This window comes from Paramisgurnus dabryanus, chromosome 11 (assembly GCF_030506205.2).
Source record: "Paramisgurnus dabryanus chromosome 11, PD_genome_1.1, whole genome shotgun sequence".
Taxonomy (NCBI): Eukaryota; Metazoa; Chordata; class Actinopteri; order Cypriniformes; family Cobitidae; genus Paramisgurnus; species Paramisgurnus dabryanus.
Genome location: NC_133347.1, coordinates 1,922,568 through 1,941,816, shown reverse-complemented (window position 1 = coordinate 1,941,816; position 19,249 = coordinate 1,922,568). Strand labels below are relative to the sequence as shown.

General features: G+C 36.4%; 1 protein-coding gene across 2 annotated transcripts in view; it reads right to left on the bottom strand.

The window, feature by feature from the left end:
• Nucleotides 1-14,889: 14,889 nt before the first annotated feature.
• fbxl17 (F-box and leucine-rich repeat protein 17) overlaps nucleotides 14,890-19,249 on the bottom strand; it is a 162,545-nt gene continuing 158,185 nt past the window's right edge. For both annotated transcript variants that reach the window (XM_073816192.1, XM_073816193.1), the window contains exon 10: nucleotides 14,890-16,268. In XM_073816192.1, coding sequence (XP_073672293.1) covers nucleotides 16,131-16,268 — 138 coding nt within the window. In that variant the 3' untranslated portion in view covers nucleotides 14,890-16,130. The remainder of the gene's footprint in view (nucleotides 16,269-19,249) is intronic.

The following is a 19,249-nucleotide window of genomic DNA, read 5'->3' as shown; positions in this document are numbered from 1 at the left end:
ACTGCTTGTATGTGTTCGGTATTAAACACAAATGTTTCTCTTTACTTCAATCAGTGCCTCGGTGAAAGAGTATTTCACTCATGTATTTTATATTGCTTTATAAAAGCCTGTGTTTCCTTGCTTGAGTGAATAAACCTCATTTGTGGAGAAACAAAGAGTTTACAGTCATAACACTGAGTCTGCAGAACACTGAACTGATGATGATGATGATGATGAAGGTGGTGGTGCTGGTAATGTTTCAGGGTTGCAGTACCTGTGTGTGTGTATGTGTGTGTGCATGTGCGTGTATTTGTGTCAGCTAAAGTAAATCACATTACAGTTGAATTATGGGATTGTGTCCCGTTTGCCTGAAGCTGTTGTTGAATTAGAGTCGTGAAGGGTGCGGCTGCGGCTCCCATCGGCAGAAAATTGCGACACTATTGACCTGCTGCTCTGTCCTCCACACATACAAGAGGATTTTCTTGTGTACAATGATTGAAACAAACTACATGAACAACAAACCACGTCTGGTGTTCCAGCTAAAATGAGCTTGTTTGGAGCACTTGGGCAGTATTTTATAAGAACATCAGCAAAATGTTTTCCTTTCCCCCTTCAGCTACACTAAAAGCTCTTATCCACTTTTCTTACTGGAAACAATTTAAACAACAAACCGAGTAGGCTACTGGTATATACATTTACAGGAACACAATCATGTAACACAAATACACATCATTCCTGACAATCTGTTCTTCTCAATAGGAGCGTTTCAGAAAGTTTCCTGCATGTGGGCGTGTGTTTTATATTCTTGTGGTCAGGTTCAGGGTTCAGGTTTTGATGGATGGATGAAGTGATTAGATAATGTGACAACACACAAATCCTGTAATGACAGATTGTCAGATCAATATCTCTCATCTGTCAGATATAAAAATATTGATCATGTTTTGCATTATGTGAACACTTCAATAATTTATCAGAAGTTTAGTAAACAGGGCAGAAACTGATGGATCATTAAATGTAGAAGAGCTGGTTTAACTTAACAGTTGTATTGTTTTAAAATATGAACATGGGTAAAGTTCTTCATTAAAGACAATAAACCTACATGACCAGTTTTATGAGATCAAAGCATACTGCAGATACATTCACACGCTTCATCTTACTGAGAGCTTCATTCAATGATTTCTTCTCAAAGGTCACAGATTTTGTTCGAGGCAAAAAGTCTTCTTAAATGGATCTGAACATGACGCTGAAGATATTAAACACATATTTCAGTCTGTGTGGTACAGAGATAAATAAATGTGTGTGCATGTGTACAGTATGTGAATGTGGTGTGTGCTCATATAAAACAAAATCCCACAGACACACAAACACATGAATGCCAAAAGATACGAAGCGATTCATCATAGAGAAGTCTCAAGAGAGTTCATGAGCTATAACTAATGAAAATGATATGTGAATATAAATCAATGAATCATAAGAGAAACATTCAGCTATAAATTACAGTAATTTACCGTTAACCTGGAATCTTCATTCAAACACATGTGCAACCTGAAAAGACCCCGTTTACCTCATGAAGACACACAACAACAACATAAATCACTGGAGCCGTTAATTCACATGTTTCTTATTATCTCAACACAAGCCTCTCCAGCGACCATAAACACATTTCTGAAGCTTTTCTGAATAGTATCCATCATGAAAATGCTTTGAAAGGCTTGAGTGTGTGCTCCAGAGTTTAATCTCTACAAACACTACATTAGATTATTCATGTATTAATCATAATACAATATATAGTACACATTATACAGTATGCAGCGGGATCATTGAAGCACCATTTTTATATATGTTACTTTGTTTTATAGGCAAAATATAATTAGTTTGTCTTCACTACTTCTTCACAATTTAAGTCTAAACTAAAGATATATGTCTTTAACAAAGTATTTACATACTGTAACTCGTCTGGGTAATATACTTATGCCGCAATAGTTAACCTGTCTGGAACAAAACCGTTATACTGAATAACACTTGCATTACATGCAAACGGCCCCTACGCTAATAGGATTTTGTTTCTTTTCGTCCCCGAACATCAGTGCATGGAGACTAACAGACCCAGTTCCTGCTGCCGTGAAGCTCATCACTTCTCTAATCTGGCCTTTCTTCAACGTGATGTCCAGCCGTTGTCTGCCCAGCGACCACTGAACATTTCCCGTTTAATTTACTTGTATTTCGTATATATACGATAGATAAATACACACACACACATTTTAAATGTTTTATTTTTGATAAAATTTTATAATATAGTATCTAATATAATACATCCTCTATAGAATCAGCTATGTCTGGATCTCTCTCAAGGGTTTTTTTTTCTCCTAGGAGTATTTCAACCCCTACAGAGTCATCTGACATTGGTTTAACTTTAAACTCTTAACAATTAATTACTTATGAATTATAGCCTAGGAATTCAGATGCAGTAGAACAGAGCTGGTGCCATTATTGTGCACGGTCATGGACAGATTGCTGCTGATGCTGCATTTTGTTATCTCCTAAAATGAGAAATGGCATCAGAAACGCTCATGGAATCACGTTCATGTCCCCTGACTCTGAGGTCAAATATATGATGCAAAAATCCATTCCTTTAATAATTTTATATAAATGTTTTTATAGGCTAGTTTTCAATGCAATTGAAATGTGAAAATAAATGAAAAATTACAACATTACATTAAGATCTACAGGCATCAAACGTTTTATGTATGTCAATCTTATGTTAAAAGATCAAAACCTTTCAATATATTACAAACATGTATTTTAGTGCTGTCTGATTCAAATAAACCATATGTCTGATTTCACACAAATCTGCTGATCATTCAAATGCATTAAGGCACATCCTCAAGAATTCATCCTGCATGAAACTTCCATAGGGATATTTTGGTTTGCTGGGGTGTTTATTGTGATTTGACAAATACCGTCTGACTTCACCAGATGATTTGAAAAGCTCTGTTTCAGAGGAATTCACTTCTACCCTGCATCTCTTATATAGTTTACAGATTTCTCAGAGAGACATCTGTGATTTCTCTCTGCTGTTTGAAACCATTCCCATATTGTATAACAATGGAAAAGGCATCCAAAATAGTTTTTTTAATGCTCTCTCTGTTTTGTGATGTGTCTATTGCAGATGTGTGCATTGTGATGTCAAAGCTGAAACAATACATTGTGCAGCCCCACTAAGAATATACAACATTTACATAACACAACTTAAGAAAGTTTTGTTTTTAATCTGCTGGTGCTACAAAGTATCAAATGCATCATGAATTCAAAAGAAACACAACACACTTTAACCCAAAGCATTTCAACAAATATGATTGTTAGGCTTAATGTTGAAAATAATAACTACTGTAACTTAACATTGCTCATCTGTGGCCCTGAAGTTTCTCTGTGATCCTCTGTTGTTCAAAACTCATCCATCTTGGCTATCCCATTAGATCATAATTCAAAATGGGTTGTTAAAAAAATTATTCTGAAATCAGACTGGATCACAAAATCCAATCTAGGTTATGATCTGGATCAAATTGTCACTTTGTGATGTTCAAATTATTTTAGTAAGATTTGGATTTGTTTGATCCCAAAAGCAGGATTATTCTGATCCCAGCAAAAGGGTGGATTTCTGGAACAAAAATGTAATAAAACATCTGAATAATAAAAAACCTACAGTTAGTCCACAATACACTATTTCTATCATGTTATATATATATATATATATATATATATACCTTTATCATTTATTGTTGAAATTAGGCTCTTGATTAGTTTAATGATGATTAGTTAATGATACATTTATAATATTGGGCTATCATTTAAACCTTCCATCATCAGAGACCAAACATCCAGCATCAAATGTAAACTACCAGACATTTAGCCTCTTTATGACTTAAAATGCATCCTGGATAGCAAAACATTTTTGAACAACTGGCCCCTGCTTGTCAAATATTTCTTCACAGATCAGACTTCACCAAATCACAGAAAGAGCTGAATGAAAGGCTGAACTTGATATGTATAAATATGAATGAAAGTCAAGCAGAAAGTTTTGCCTCTTCCAGTGACGCTGAGCATTGTGGGTAAATGCTGGTAGACCTCCATACATTTAAACTTTCATTGAAGCAGCACAACAGCCATCACTCGATACTCTGAAATCTGTCATCCGAGGGAATAAGAGCACAAAACAAATTTGTTTTCATCCTCACGTCAGAAGATCCAGTTAGTTGCTTGACAAAGTGATCGGAGGAAGGTTGGTCGCGAGACAGACGCACTGATGTCTGTTTTGAACACGAGCGTATGGTTATGTTGACAGCTCGTGTAGGACTGATGGAGGGGTCAGTAAACAAAGCTAAATAGATTTCTGGAAGCCCACAATTTAGGCTTGAGAGATGCTGCATAGATGGGTGGCATATAAAAGTGAGATGAGGGCGTTCGGCTGACTGCTGCGATCAATGGAGAAATTGTAGCAGGCCTTTGTCAGTTCAGTGTTACTCTCAGATTGTAATAATTCATACAGAAAGGACATTTATTTCTGTTTAGCACCTGTGCTGTCCTCCTGTATGTCCACTGAATCACGGCCATTTGCACTCGTCAAAAATGAAGTTGTTCAATGGAACTTAGTGTGGGTCACATTGAAAGTTACCTAGCTGGGGACTATTTTCAGCTGCTGTGTAATATCACTACGCCTCCTGCAGGCATGTCACAGCAGCAAAGTCACTGATTATTACACCAGTTTGAGAGTATAGTCCTAACCATATCTGCCTAGAAAATCACAACTTTAAATTTCCATCGGTCTTAGTACACGATGTATCTACAGAAGAGTGAAGTTTTTAATAGGAAAAATATCAAAACTCTTCGGTTATTTTTTAGCGTGATGCTAATGGTCTAATCAGATTCAATTATTTGTGCTAAGCTATGCTAAAAGTGGTAGCGCCAGACCCGGAGATCGGAGAATGGATTCCAAAACGGTAAAAATTAAATGTTTAACTTTAGGAGAGCTGGAAAATGAGCATATTTTCAAAAAAAGTGGAGTGTTTCACAGTCATAGCATCAATATCATAAAATAAATTGGAAAAAAAAACTTTTGATCTTCACATGGCCTTCAGAAGATCCAGATGATGTCACTTCCTCTTGAAAATGTGACTTTTGTGAATTTTTCCTAGATTTTCAGAGGAGGCAACATGATGGGTAAAAGGACTGAGTGAAATATTGGGGATCGGCCTTTTATTGAAAATATTAAGAATTTTCAATGGTAAAATTTTTTTAAAGCAAAGATAGGATATAATCCCCACAAAAATGCAAAAAATAAAGATATCTGAAAAATGTGTTGCTTTATATTTAAAGGTGAAGTAGAGAAAGAGAGCAGGGATGATAAAATATTGTTTTTCTATGTAGTTTTAATGAATGTTTTAATTGAATTAACTTAAATTAGGTGTTCGTGCTGGACACTTTACTTAATAATCAAATGTATTTTAGAGTTAGATTTCTTGTATTTTTATACACATGTCCTGGGGACTGAAACGGCACTGATTTGGTTAAATGGCCTTATAAATATTAGGTGCTATTACCATCACAGTCTTAAGCAATCACTTGGTTTAAAAGAAAAGTTTCTTCAGCATTTCAGAACAAGCCATCATGTGCAACATCTCTGGAAAGCCAGCGAGACCAACGTCCTGAGATCAGATTTTGAGAAAGCGTTTAGAGTTTAATGACCATATGAATATTTAGAGAAGTAATTACTGGAGCAGGACAGTCGTGGTCTTCTGAAGGTCTTTCACAGCAGACATCAAACAAACGCTTCACAATGATGCTGAACAAGAAGTACAGATGGACTTGAAATAGATCAACAACTTTAATCAAAATTGCGTTGATGCACCTGTCTGTCAAAACATCAAAGAAATGTGATGTGTAGCTTCAGGGTCATATCAAAGCAGTTTAAAGTAGGGCTGCACGATATATCAGAAAATGATCATTATCGTGATAACAGTATATGCGATATCCATATCACAGAGAGGTGCAATAACTTGAATTTATTCCACGGGTCTGTTGAATGCTGTATTCTGATTGGCTGAGAAATGTTATGTGGGTATGCATTAATTTCTGATAACCGCACACCTAACTTGTCAAATGTCTTTAAAATAGGCACCAGAGCAATGTTTGTGGTAACCGTGGCATAAGAGCGTGGTGCCGCACTGCACCTTGGGTGTGCATTATTTTCTTATAATTCAATGGCCCGTCGTCAATTATTCCTTACTTATTTTACGTGTCTATCATTTGTGTGTTGCATGCTTAGATAGTCCAAATTAAACCAATCAGAAGAGGCCTTACTATTCAATTCAATTCAATTCAATTTTATTTATATAGCGCTTTTCACAATTGTTAATTGTTGCAAAGCAGCTTTACATGAGTAGATGTAGAGGAGAACATTGAAAATCAATACATAGTATAAGAAGTAGAATATAGCGGCTAAGGATAAAAAACCGTGTAAGCGAGCATATTAATAATGTAACGTATACAGTAAAGTGCTAAGTTAAGCCAAAGTTGGCTGACTCTCCCTGGGACTAAAAAACCCCCTAGGAGAAAACCCAATGGGAAAAAATCCTAGAAGGACAAAAAACCCTAGGGAGAAATTAATATTTATATTTATAATATATGTGACCAGTCACGGAAAGTAGGGACACAAGTCGGATCTGGGCATTTTGAGTTATTCACAGATTCTGAAAGTGCAGTTTCTAAGCTTTCCAACGATGTGTGACACATGGAAATCTGATAAGATTTGGAGAAGTTGTGGCCATTTGAATATAGGAACTCAGAAATACTCAAACCGAGAAAATCGAGACGAAAGGGACTCTTCTTTTCAGCTGGGGGAGACAATAGGGCTCATTTACATCTCATTTAGCTAAGCCATGCCCCCTGTAAAACCCTTTTTGAGATGTGCTAGCATCATATGTAGTATTTTATGACCAAATGACAACCCGCAAAAATAAACATGACTCTTTTACCTTTGTGGGGATCACAAGTCGAATCCAGTCTGTTTCAGATTATCCAAGTACCATATTTGTCCACAAATGCGTATAATCCGTGAAATATAGATTGTTTACATCAGATTTCGCATGAATGTCTGGTAATACAATATAATATATAATCTGAAGACTATTTAAATCGTAACATGTAAGGGTATATGAGCTTACACTCCGTTAAACACATGAACCCGCCTTCAAAGTTTGTATTTAAAATAGGGAAGTAGTATAATAGATCATCCAAACAGCGCCGTCGAAAACGTGACATCCTTTAGGGAGGTTACCAATGGCTCGCTCGTTCCTCCATCAGCCAATGACTTCATGGAAAATATTGATAGACAAAACATGTAGCCAATTATATGAAGAATACAACTATATCTGTGTAACTTCTGTGTGTTTGGACTCATGCTGCGCTGCAAGAACTGACATACAGATGACGTCAAAGTACCGCGAGAGCGAGTCGAAATTAAACTACTCCTTAAGATTTCTTGAAGAGCTCTCGCGGTACTTTGACGTCATCTGTCTGCGGCGCCGCATAAAGTCAGTGACGCGGCTGACGTACGATGCGGCTGACTGTTATTTGTTCCGCCCCAGCTTCTTTTATTTTTCTTTTGTTTTGTGCGCCCGAGCTTTACAGTCTGGGGAGACGCAGGCTATAAGTTTGAAAAAAAAATAAAAACTTAGCAAACATGTCTGAGGAACAGGGCAGCGCGTCACTACAGTCACGTGACTTCACGCTCGAGCCGGAAGAGAAGACAATGCTGAATAAAGTCGTAATTCTGCTATTTTTGGACCAAACTGTATTTTCGATGCATCAACACAATCTTACTGACCCACTGATGTCACATGGACTACTTTGATGATGTTTTTATTAACTTTCTGGACATGGAAACCATACATAGATTTTCAATGAAGGGGAAAGCTCTCGGACTAAATCTAACGATAAAACATCTTAAACTGTGTTCCGAAGATGAACGGAGGTCTTCCGAGTTTAGAACGACATAAGGGTGAGTCATTAATTACATTATTTTCATTTTTGGGCGAACTATCCTTATTTAGTAGTCACGCTGTTCCCTTTGGGGGCGGAGGCGAAAACACAAGCTTATACAGTATGTAAATATACACACAGACAATGACGCCCCCCGCTGCACGCTAGAAACTCCGGAAAAACAAGCCTATTTTAACCGCAAAATGTACGCTTTTAAATATACAAAAACTGATATGTCAAACATGGAGAGGCTTCTTCGTGATCTCAACTAACAGATTCTGCAATAAAACGAAAATCACAAATTTCGAAAAAAAAACTTTGTTTCTCATTTTCTCAAAACTTGTGCTGCCGACTTGAGTCCCTGGTTTCCGTGACGGGTCACATATAGACACGGTAGGGATAGGAAGCGTGTAAGCGGATTAAACTGGTTCAGCCGGGGGCCGTTAGTCGCGCATCGGTTGGGCGTCACGTTGAAGGACAGCCAGTTGATTAGTGGTGCGATGACCTTCACAGCAACAGGAACTGGGTCTGTTTGTCTCATTGTCCTCAGAGTCGAGGACGAGACAGGGAGACAAAAACAGAATTCTATTAGCGTAGGGGCCGTTCGCATGTAATGCAAGTGTCATACATTATAGTGGTTTAATTCAGCTCGGTTCCAGACAGGCTAACTATTGCGGCAAGAGTAAATTACCCGTATGAGGTATGTGAGTGCTTTGTTCTAGACAAAATAACTACTGCGGGAAAAGTACATTTACTGGACATTCTATGTGAATGCTTTGTTAAAGAAGAATGCCTTAAGTTTAGATTTAAATTGTTCGACTGTGTCTGATACTCGAACATTATTTGGTAAATCATTCCAGAGCTTAGGGGCTAAGTAGGAAAAGGATCTACCACCTTAAGACACTTTTGATATTCTAGGGATAATTAAGTAACCCGAATTTTGTGATCGCAGTTTACGTGGTGGATTGTATTCTGATAGTAGTTCTTTTATATACGAGGGCGCTAGGCCATTTAAGGCTTTGTAGGTGATTAGTAATATTTTAAATTGTATGCGATATTTAACTGGTAGCCAGTGTAAAGATGCCAGAATTGGACTAATGTGGTCATACTTTTTAGATCGAGTAAGCACTCTTGCGGCGGCGTTTTGAACCAGCTGTAGCTTGTTTACCTGATTTGCATGGCATCCCCCGAGTAACGAGTTACAATAGTCTATTCTAGAGGTCATAAAAGCATGGATAAGCTTTTCTGCATCTGATGCAGACAGCATATGGCGTATTTTTGAGATATTTCTAAGATGGAAAAATGCTGTGCGGCAGACGTTGGAGATATGACTATCGAAAGATAGATTGCTGTCAAACATTACGCCTAAATTCTTAACCGTGGAAGATGGCACCACCGTGCAGCCATCTATGGGCAACTTGTAATCTGACATATTATGTTTGGAGCGATTTGGTTCAATAATAAGTATCTCTGTCTTATTGGAGTTTAGCATAAGAAAGTTATGTGCCATCCAGTCCCTAATATCACTAATGCAGTCTGTTAGCTTAGCAAACTGGTGGGTTTCGCTAGGATGTGACGAGATGTAAAGCTGGGTATCATCCGCATAGCAGTGAAAACTTATGTTATGTTTCCTGATAATGTCTCCTAGAGGTAACATATATAACGAGAATAGGATAGGGCCTAGAACTGATCCCTGAGGTACGCCGTATTTAACGGGGGAGTGATGTGACTCTTCCTCATTTACATAAACAAAGTGATATCGATTGGTTAGATACGATCTAAACCAGGCTAACGCCTGACCACTGATGCCAACATAGTTTTCTAGTCTATTGAGTAGGATTCTGTGATCTATTGTGTCAAAGGCTGCACTAAGGTCTAGTAATATAAGGATTGAGATTTCACCACGATTGGATGTTAATAGGTCATTTGTAACTCTAAGCAGCGCTGTCTCTGTGCTATGGTGAGGCCTGAATCCTGATTGGAACTTTTCATATGTATTATTATTCGCTATGAATGTGCGTAGCTGGCTTGCCACTACTTTTTCTAATATTTTAGAAAGAAAAGGTAGATTTGAGATTGGTCTAAAGTTATTAAGATCTCCCTGGTCAAGGTTTGGTTTTTTAATGAGCGGTCTAATAACTGCTAGTTTGAAAGCTGTTGGAACGTATCCTAATTCTAGCGATGAGTTAAAGATATTTAGTACCGTGTCGGACACTACATGAAATACCTCTTTTAGTAATTTTGTGGGAATGGGGTCTAATATACAGGACGATGATTTAGATGACGTTACTAATTTAGAGAGCTCTTCTATTGTAGTAGGTTTAAATGACTCAAGATGTTCGTATGATAATCTAGTGGTCAATGTACTATTGGGTAGAGTGGTGGCTGCTTGCGTAGTTTCTATGTTTTCCCTAATAGAAATAATTTTGTTAGTAAAGAAGTTCATGAAGTCGTTACTATTGTGTTGGAATTTACTATTGGTTTCTGTTTGTTCTTTGTTTCTAGTCAGTTTCGCAACTGTGCTAAAGAGGAAACGAGGGTTGTTATGATTTTCTTTAATAAGCGTACTGAGATAGGTAGATCTGGCGGTTTTAATAGCCTGTCTGTAGTGTTGAACACTCTCTTTCCATGCTGAACGCCATACCTCTAACTTTGTGTTTCGGTAGTTTCTTTCCATTTTTCTAGCTACTTTTTTAAGGGCTGCAGTATGATGGTCATACCATGGAGCTGGCGTTTTTTCTTTGATTCTCTTTTTTCGTATGGGAGCAACGGCATCCATCGTGCTAGAGCAAACGTTGTTCAGGTTTTCTATTATAATATCCAGATCTTCACGGTTATCTGCTACATGTTTCATTTGAGACAGGTCTGGAAGAGTGCTAATAAAGCTATCTTTAGTGGTGGAAATTATTGTTCTGGCTAATCTGTAGCATGTTGTAGACTGAACGGTCCTATCTAGAAGTATTGTGTATGACACAAGGCAATGGTCTGAAACGGCATCGCTCTGGGGTGATATTTCGATGTCATTAATATTGAGTCCGAGTGACAGAATTAAGTCTAATGTGTGTTTATGAGTATGCGTGGGTCCAGACACGTTTGGTTTAATACCGAGAGAATTTAGAACATCCATAAACGCATGTCCTAATGCATCTTTTGAGTTATCCACATGGATGTTAAAATCACCAACGATAAGAGCTTTGTCTACAGTGACTGTAAGCTCAGATAGGAAGTCTGCTATTTCTTTTAGAAAATCTGTGTGGTGGCCCGGAGGCCTATATATGGTAGCTAAAATGAACGAAAGCTGTTTGTTGTTACGATCAGTTATTTCCATGTTTAACAGTATTATTTCAAACGAATTAAATTTTAGTTCTGATTTATGGTTTACTTTGAACATTTTGTTGTATATTGTAGCTACACCACCCCCTCTCCCTTTTAGACGAGGAACGTGTTTATAATAATAGTCTTGTGGGGTGGATTCGTTTAAACTGATGTAATCGTCTGCTTTAAGCCAGGTCTCTGTTAAACAGAGTGCATCTAAGTTTTGGTCAGTAATTATTTCATTGATAATAGGTTCTTTATTGGTAAGCGATCTAATGTTAAGAAGGCCGAATTTTAACATTTGAGTTTCATCTTTTAATGTATTGTGTTCTAATTTTATGTTAATAAGATTTGTACGAGACGAGGTAAACGGTGCTCTGTATTTATTTGTTCAAGGAACAGACACAGTCGAGATGTGTTGGTACTCTGGTAAAAAAGGCTCTATGTGCTGGGATATATGTGATCTTGACATGTCAAGGCAGCTAACAGACTGATGGGTAAGCCTATCTGTCTGTTTCCTGACCTGGGCCCTGGATAGTCAGACTATATCAAAAGTAAGACTATTGGTCAGATTTCTAGAGAGTATAGCACTACCTTCCGGAGACGGATGGAGGCCATCTCTCTTTAGCAGGTCAGGTCTTCCCCGGAAATGCTTCCAATTGTCTATAAACCCTACGTTATGCTGAGGGCACCACTTTGACATCCAGCCATGAAGAGACACTAATCTACTGTAAGTTTCATCCCCCCGGTAGGCACTAAATACACGCCAAGTAGGTCTCATACTGTTATACTACTGGCTAGACCGCAGATGCAAAGGTGAACCTAGTGTGTGAAAACTACAAAAACTTGCTTTACAGCAGACCTACAATCCAATCAGAGCCAGCTTTGCTGCAGTAGGCTAAATGATTTACGACAGTGGTAATGGACAATTCCGCTTCCAACCTGTAGGGGGAGCAAAGAGCAAAAAATCTTTAATGTTGCTTTAAGCAAACATGCAAAAATGCCACTGCGATGCACAAAAACTTTACAATTTGTTTTTGCATAAGAGTAAATGTGTTTTATTTTTATACAATGTCACGTTTAAAAAATCTTAAGAATATTGTGTCTTAAAGGTAGTGTTGTTTTTGGCGGCCTGTTTTAATTTTAGTTTTAGTCTAGTCTTTGTGTCAAGCTGACATTTTAGTTTTTATTAGTTTTAGTCAGTTCATACTCTTTTTAGTCTAGTCAAGTTTAAGTCGACTAAAAGTCTGGGAATTTTAGTCTTATTTTAGTCAGAATTATCCTTGACTATTTTTGTCTAGTTTTAGTCGACGAAAACTGGTGACATTTTTAGTCTAGTTTTAGTCAATGAAAATTGTATTTTAGTCTCTTTTTAGTAATGCAATTCTATTTAACCCAGTCAATATAGTATAAGTACCTAGCAGTAGTATAGACAAAACCAAAATTTTCTTTTAGCCAAACCCAATAAAAAAAGTTATCTTGTTATATTATACCTTATAGATATAAGAATACATCCATTTCAGACATGGAAGATGCTTTGATTGGAATTTACTTGATTTGAAGATATATATATATATATATATATATATATATATATATATATATATATATATATTTTACTTAATTTTATTTAACCTTGACTGTAGGTAAAGAGTCTACATTAAAGTCTACATAATCAAAACAGAGTAGTCTAAGCAGAAACACACACACAGGGCCACTGCTGGTCAGATGGGTGCCATAAGCTGACTTTTACGGTGGTGCCACCTTTAGTTAAAAAACAACAACAAAATCACAACTATAGTAGGCTATGTGTGAGAATAGCACTTTATTAAAATGTTATAGAACTTTATTAAAATGCTATTGTTATCATTTATAATTGTATTTTGACAGCAACACAAACTACAATTATACAAATATGCAATATAGTATATCTGTATTTGTTTTGCAAATAGCACTCTAATGTGACAAAGTTAATTTTACGTGTCAGTATAAATCCAAGCAATTTTGGAGAATTACTAAATATCTTTCTTGTAAGTAAATTAAAAGCCAGCTTTGAGAAACATCAGATGACTATTAACAAAAGCAAAAGTTTGTATGTATGGTTATGTTCTTAATAATACAGCTGTTTGATTGATTTAACACTCAAGCATTTAGTTAAGCAAGTTTAGTTAATTCAAATAATAAATAAGGACACAGACCCTTGTTGTTAGCACATAAGTTATAAAACAACGTCTTTAGCATATATATATTTACCATGCTTCAAAACACAACGCAGCACATGTCATTTAAACGATTGAAGATGCAAACTGGTACATTGTTATATTATTTAAATCACACAGATGAGTTTGCGGTGCCAGCAGTCAACGCTATACATATTAACAGGCTTGTGAACTCACCTGAAAACGATGCAGGGGTTTCCTTTTGGACTTTTAGTTTCCATTTGAAGACTTAATGCAGCGGTGTACTCGCAGGCGCAGCTGTCCATCAAAAGTGACGTGTCGCGTCGCGTGTTACTGCGCAAACGGATTGCGTATGATATCAAAGCATCGCGAGAACAGACTGCTCTGCATGCTTTCTAATCGCTCTCGCGGTACGTTTACGTATTTTTGCGGATCGATTTGCAGAGCGCCATTTAACACACATGATAATTTGCAGTTATAACATTTCGTCTCGTCTCGTTTTGGTCAACGAAAATGAAGACACATTTTAGCATAGTTTTTATTTAGTAAACCACTTTTAGTCTTGTTTTTATTCGTCAACAATATTGTATTATACATTTTATTATAGTTTTTGTCACATGACCAGCATTTACGTTGCGTCTCGTCTCTTTTTCGTCACGTGATAAAGGTTCGTTGACGAGGATATTTCGTCATACTTTTCGTTGACGAAAGCAACACTACTTAAAGGTGCAGTGTGTGAATTTTAGTAGCATCTAGTGGTGAGGTTGTGAATTGCAACCAACGGCTCAGTCCACTGCTTACCCCTCGTTTTTTAATCACATAGAGAAGCTACGGTAGCCGGCACTGGACAAACATGTCGTCAGAGACAATTTAGTAAAAAAGTTTGTCCATTAAGGGTTTCTGTAGAAACATTGTGGCACAAAACGGCGACTTCCATGTAAGGGGACCCTCGGTGAATGTAGATAAAAACATCTCATGCTAAGGTAATAAACACATAACGGTTCATTATGAAAGGTCTTTATACACCACTGATCATATAGTTTTGTATAATATTTTGCATTTCTGTCAAAAGATCCTTCTTAAAATTACACACTGCACCTTTAAAATGAGATTGAGATCATGTACATCACAGATGAGATTGAGGAGAGAAAAGTCTGAAAGTAAAGTTAAATATCATCTTCTTATGGTTTGTAGTGTCAGTGTGACCTTCAACTCTGATAGTGATTGAGTCTGAACCCTTAAATCTTCTCATGATTCACTTCATCAAATCCATTACAGAAAAACGATTCCCTCTGAGAGAAGGAGAGAAAAACTCAAGCCCAGATTATTATACAAACAGACACATAATGACACCAGGACTCTGTGTAGTACAATTGGTTTTTTTTTATTGACTCAAATGCCCAGGTACAGTAAAAGATACGCTGACCGTTCACATGTGTGACTGCTACAGGCTTCAGCTATTTCATACCATATAAAAATACCCTGGTAGTTTAAATGAGGAAATACTACAGGCAAGCGATGTAACAGCAGACGGGTAGATGAGCGAGTTAACTAACCTCTCTAGTTCATACAGAGTCTCTCAGGCAAATACATCACGGCCTGGAATCATCAAATATTCATAGATTATGCAAAATTCCATACGGTGTACAGTATAGAAGAAAAATAAAGGAAAACAAAACAAAACAAACAACCTACATCATTTTACATCCAAAACAAACAAACAAACAAACAAACTCCAAACCACTGGTTACAGTTTCACAAGAGTAAACAACAACATCTTCAAACCAAACCAAATGAATGAGTGAATGAAGGTGTTACACGCTACGCTCCTGTCCTACAACAGTGCTTTCCATAGTTAGATATCTAGATCACATACAGTATACACAAACTCAAATCTGTGTCTGGTGAAATAGTCTGTCAATGACAAACACCAACATATTCAGAGTCTAACACGCTAAAACACAACATGCTGGAGGATCTTAATGTCCCATCAGTTCATCCTGACAGAAGATACCATTTAAACTACTGTCATTTCATTCAGTTTTCACTGAGAGAGAGAAATCAAACTCAATACAAACTAGAAACAAAATGAAAGTGTAAATCCTGGGAGTCCAGATCAGATTTTACCACAAAATCAATAGAAAGAAGAAATCTGACCCTTCTCATACTAAAGACTTTCTGCATTATGATTTTATTGTCATGACAACCAATATAATCTCATTAGGATAAATGATTTCAAATAAAGAGTTTATTAAGCTCATGCTAGTTCAGTTCAATAACTACAGTAAAAAACTGCTCACGTTTGAAAACATTTGTGGAGTCACGAGATGATTGTTTTGGCTTTACAGTAAAGAGAATTTAAAAAAATCCGTCATGAAAATGATATATAATGCAAATATTCTTAGTGGTTCAAAGTTCTTCTTTGGATTTTGTGGTGAAACGATGCAGTAGCTAAAAGATCTCCTGTGAGTCAGAATAACCAACCAGCAGACGCTTCACGTTCACATCGAATAATATTACTGCTGCATAATGATGTTTTATAAAGGAAGGCAAAATAAACAGCACATCGTCATATGACACGTGTGTGTGTGTGTGTGTGTGTGTGTGTGTGTGTGTGTGTTAGGATGTGGTGGATGTGTTGGGGTTCCAGCCCATCTGATAGGCTCGTTCCAGCGTTCTCTTGCAGTCCTGCATCACTGTACTGAACACAATGTGTGGATACTGCAGCACCAATCTCTCCACGGTCTCCTCGTTCACCTGCAACACACACACACAAACACGCACACATTTTCATTAGATCTTTTGGCATTAACACATTGATCTTTTCCTTAAGTATTTACAGAACAACAGTGGGTGTAAGTTGTGCATTTAAAGGCACCTATTATTCCCATTTTTATAAGATGTAATCTAAGTCTCAGATGTGTCCAGAAGGTTTCAGCTCACAAATACCCCACAGATCATTTACTTTATCATGTCCAAAATGACCCTATTAGGGTGGAAGCAAAAACGCACGGTTTTTAGTGTGTGTACCTTTAAATGCAAATGAGCTTTTTCTCATCGCTCCCTTACCAAAAATATGCTTTAGTTAAAATAAATCTGATTTCGCAAAAAAAAAAACACAGAAAATCACCAGACAACGTTTAACTCACTGAAGGGATACACTATGGTAATACAAGACTGTCAGTCAGCGTCCGTGGGTGGGGCTTTAGCAGTGTGACATCACATTGCTAAGATAATTAAAACTGCATGTCTAATGAGATTGCTTTGGTTTAATGGAGATTACAGAGAAGGAGTGGATGGATTTTTTTTCATTGTAGGGTGGTTGTGTTCACACATTGCCAACAAACATTTATTTCCAAACACCTTATAAAAGTGGATTTTGCCTAATAAATGCAGTTTGACCTGAACTGGTGTGTAGTGTAAGTGAAAAGCACCAGTAGATAAGAGTTTGTTTTGAGTCACAGAGGTATTGTGGGTAAGAATGAAGGTTTATGTAAACATGAGTGCTTCAGCAGACATTATAAATCATAAAATCATAAAACACAAAATATCTGCAGTGAATCTTGTTATATATAAACAAACACACATTCATCAGTTATAAATACTCTCATGAACTACATAAAAACAGCAGTAGATATTTCTGCTGAAACTTTTTAAGGTTTTAAAGTGTCTGAATCAAATCTGAAACTGTAAACATACAGTGGGAATACATCTAGTACATCTACATCTACATATATATACATCTACAGTGTGAAGTCTTTGTTCACATCAGATGGAGATCTATATACAGTAGGGGTGAGCGGAGGAAAATGTAACGCAGGGTTAATTGTAACTCGACTACTTTACATATTTCTATACGGCCGATCAATCTGTGCTTTTGGTCTTTTTTGGTCTTAGGCATAAAAGTACATTTCTTCATCTTATGTTTTATTTCTGAGTTGGGTGTGTAAGTCACCAAATCCAACCTTATATTATTTTAATGACTGTCTTGTTACCTAAAACATAACAGCATTTTAAAACATGTCAGCAACTCCTAGTAACCGATAGTTATATAGACCTTTAGTATATATACAGAATTTAATTGAATTATTTGTGTTTAAACTAAATTTTCCAGTTCACAAACAAACTTTAAGTATTCATTTGTTGCAGAGATGCACGTGTTGATTGTGTAATAAATGATTAATCTAAACTTAAATATTATTTGAATGATAGTGCCAAAGCCAAAAAAGCATGTACCCTGCTCTCCCCATGGAGACATCTACTGTACTCTTATATGAACATCATCTCATTTACTGCTCTCTCTCTCTCTCTCTCTCTCTCTCTCTCTCTCTCTTTATCTTCATTTCTTTCCTCAGATGTTTCTTTGTTTTCACACTCATGGGAATCAAATCTTTCCCTAAACCTCCACAGAGATTTATCAATATTGAGATGAGATGTTCCCTCCTCAAGGCAAACTGTTACTGGGGTAAAACTTCTCTGTTTTGAGACCAAACACTGTGAGATGTTATTATTTAGAGACATCAGACCCGTGAGAGTCGTGTTTATCTCAAAGATTTACAGTTTCTGTCATTTGACCTGTAAACACTGAACTCAAATCAGCTGAAACTTCTGTGAGAAAACCTAATGGGTTTATAGAAACTGATGAAATGCTGCCATTATTTACTCGTCCTTATTTTGTTGCAAAACTAAGGCCTGAGACACTGGACGATGTTCAAATCTTAACCAATTCTGAGTCCACGTGAGCGCACAGACAAAAGGACTCTAAACAACATGCACACATTGACCATTACACAGTGACACCAGATCAAATATATGACTTGAGGAAAAAATAATGTTGTGATATTTCTTGCATGTTTGGAGTCACCGCAATCTGGAACAGCAAATAATCCCCATACTGCATAAAAAAATGTATTTCTCTGGCCAAAAATATATTTTAAATATATACTAGATACATTTTGTTGAAAGTTATGCTTAATTGAATGTTTTTTTGAATTTGGAACTATATTTAGTTTTAACCTTCCTATTATAACATACAGTATATTTCAAGGGCAAGCAAATACATTTATAATTTTACAGTCCATACGGCAAATAAAGTCTTCTTAGCCCAAATATATTTTAAATATATACTAAATACAAGTAATTTTATAAAGTATAATTTTTATATTTTAAAAACTTTTTCTTTCAATGCAATGTGAATATATTTGCTTGGATTGAAATAAAATAAAAAAAATTGGTTACAACAAGCTTCAAAACAGGTCACGCCCCCCCCCCAAAAAAAATAACCAGGGGTGCAAATCAAACCAAAATCAGGCTTAAGACCGTCACTTATGTGGGCCAACCTAACAGAGTTTCTTGGTAAAAACATCAAAAGTTTGTAATGTGTTGTGTTTTATTTATTAAAATGTTATTTGTGGATTAAAGTTTTGGTTCTCTTTAAAGGTTTTATTTTAGTCATGGAGTAATAATTTAAATGAACTGATAAAGTATGATGCATGATCACTTTTATCTCTAAAAGGATTTTATACAAAATAATTTAAAAAAGGTTTGCATTAATAAAAATACTTTATATTTGTAACAAACAGGAGATAAAAAATTTACAAACGTGTGGAGAGCTGTAAGTGTTTAAAAAATATTACTATGGTTCTCATCTCACCACATCCAGAGGTACAAAGTCATGATATGCAATAAATCATAAAAAAATCTAAATAAATGCAATATTTGTACTTTTTAAAAGCAAA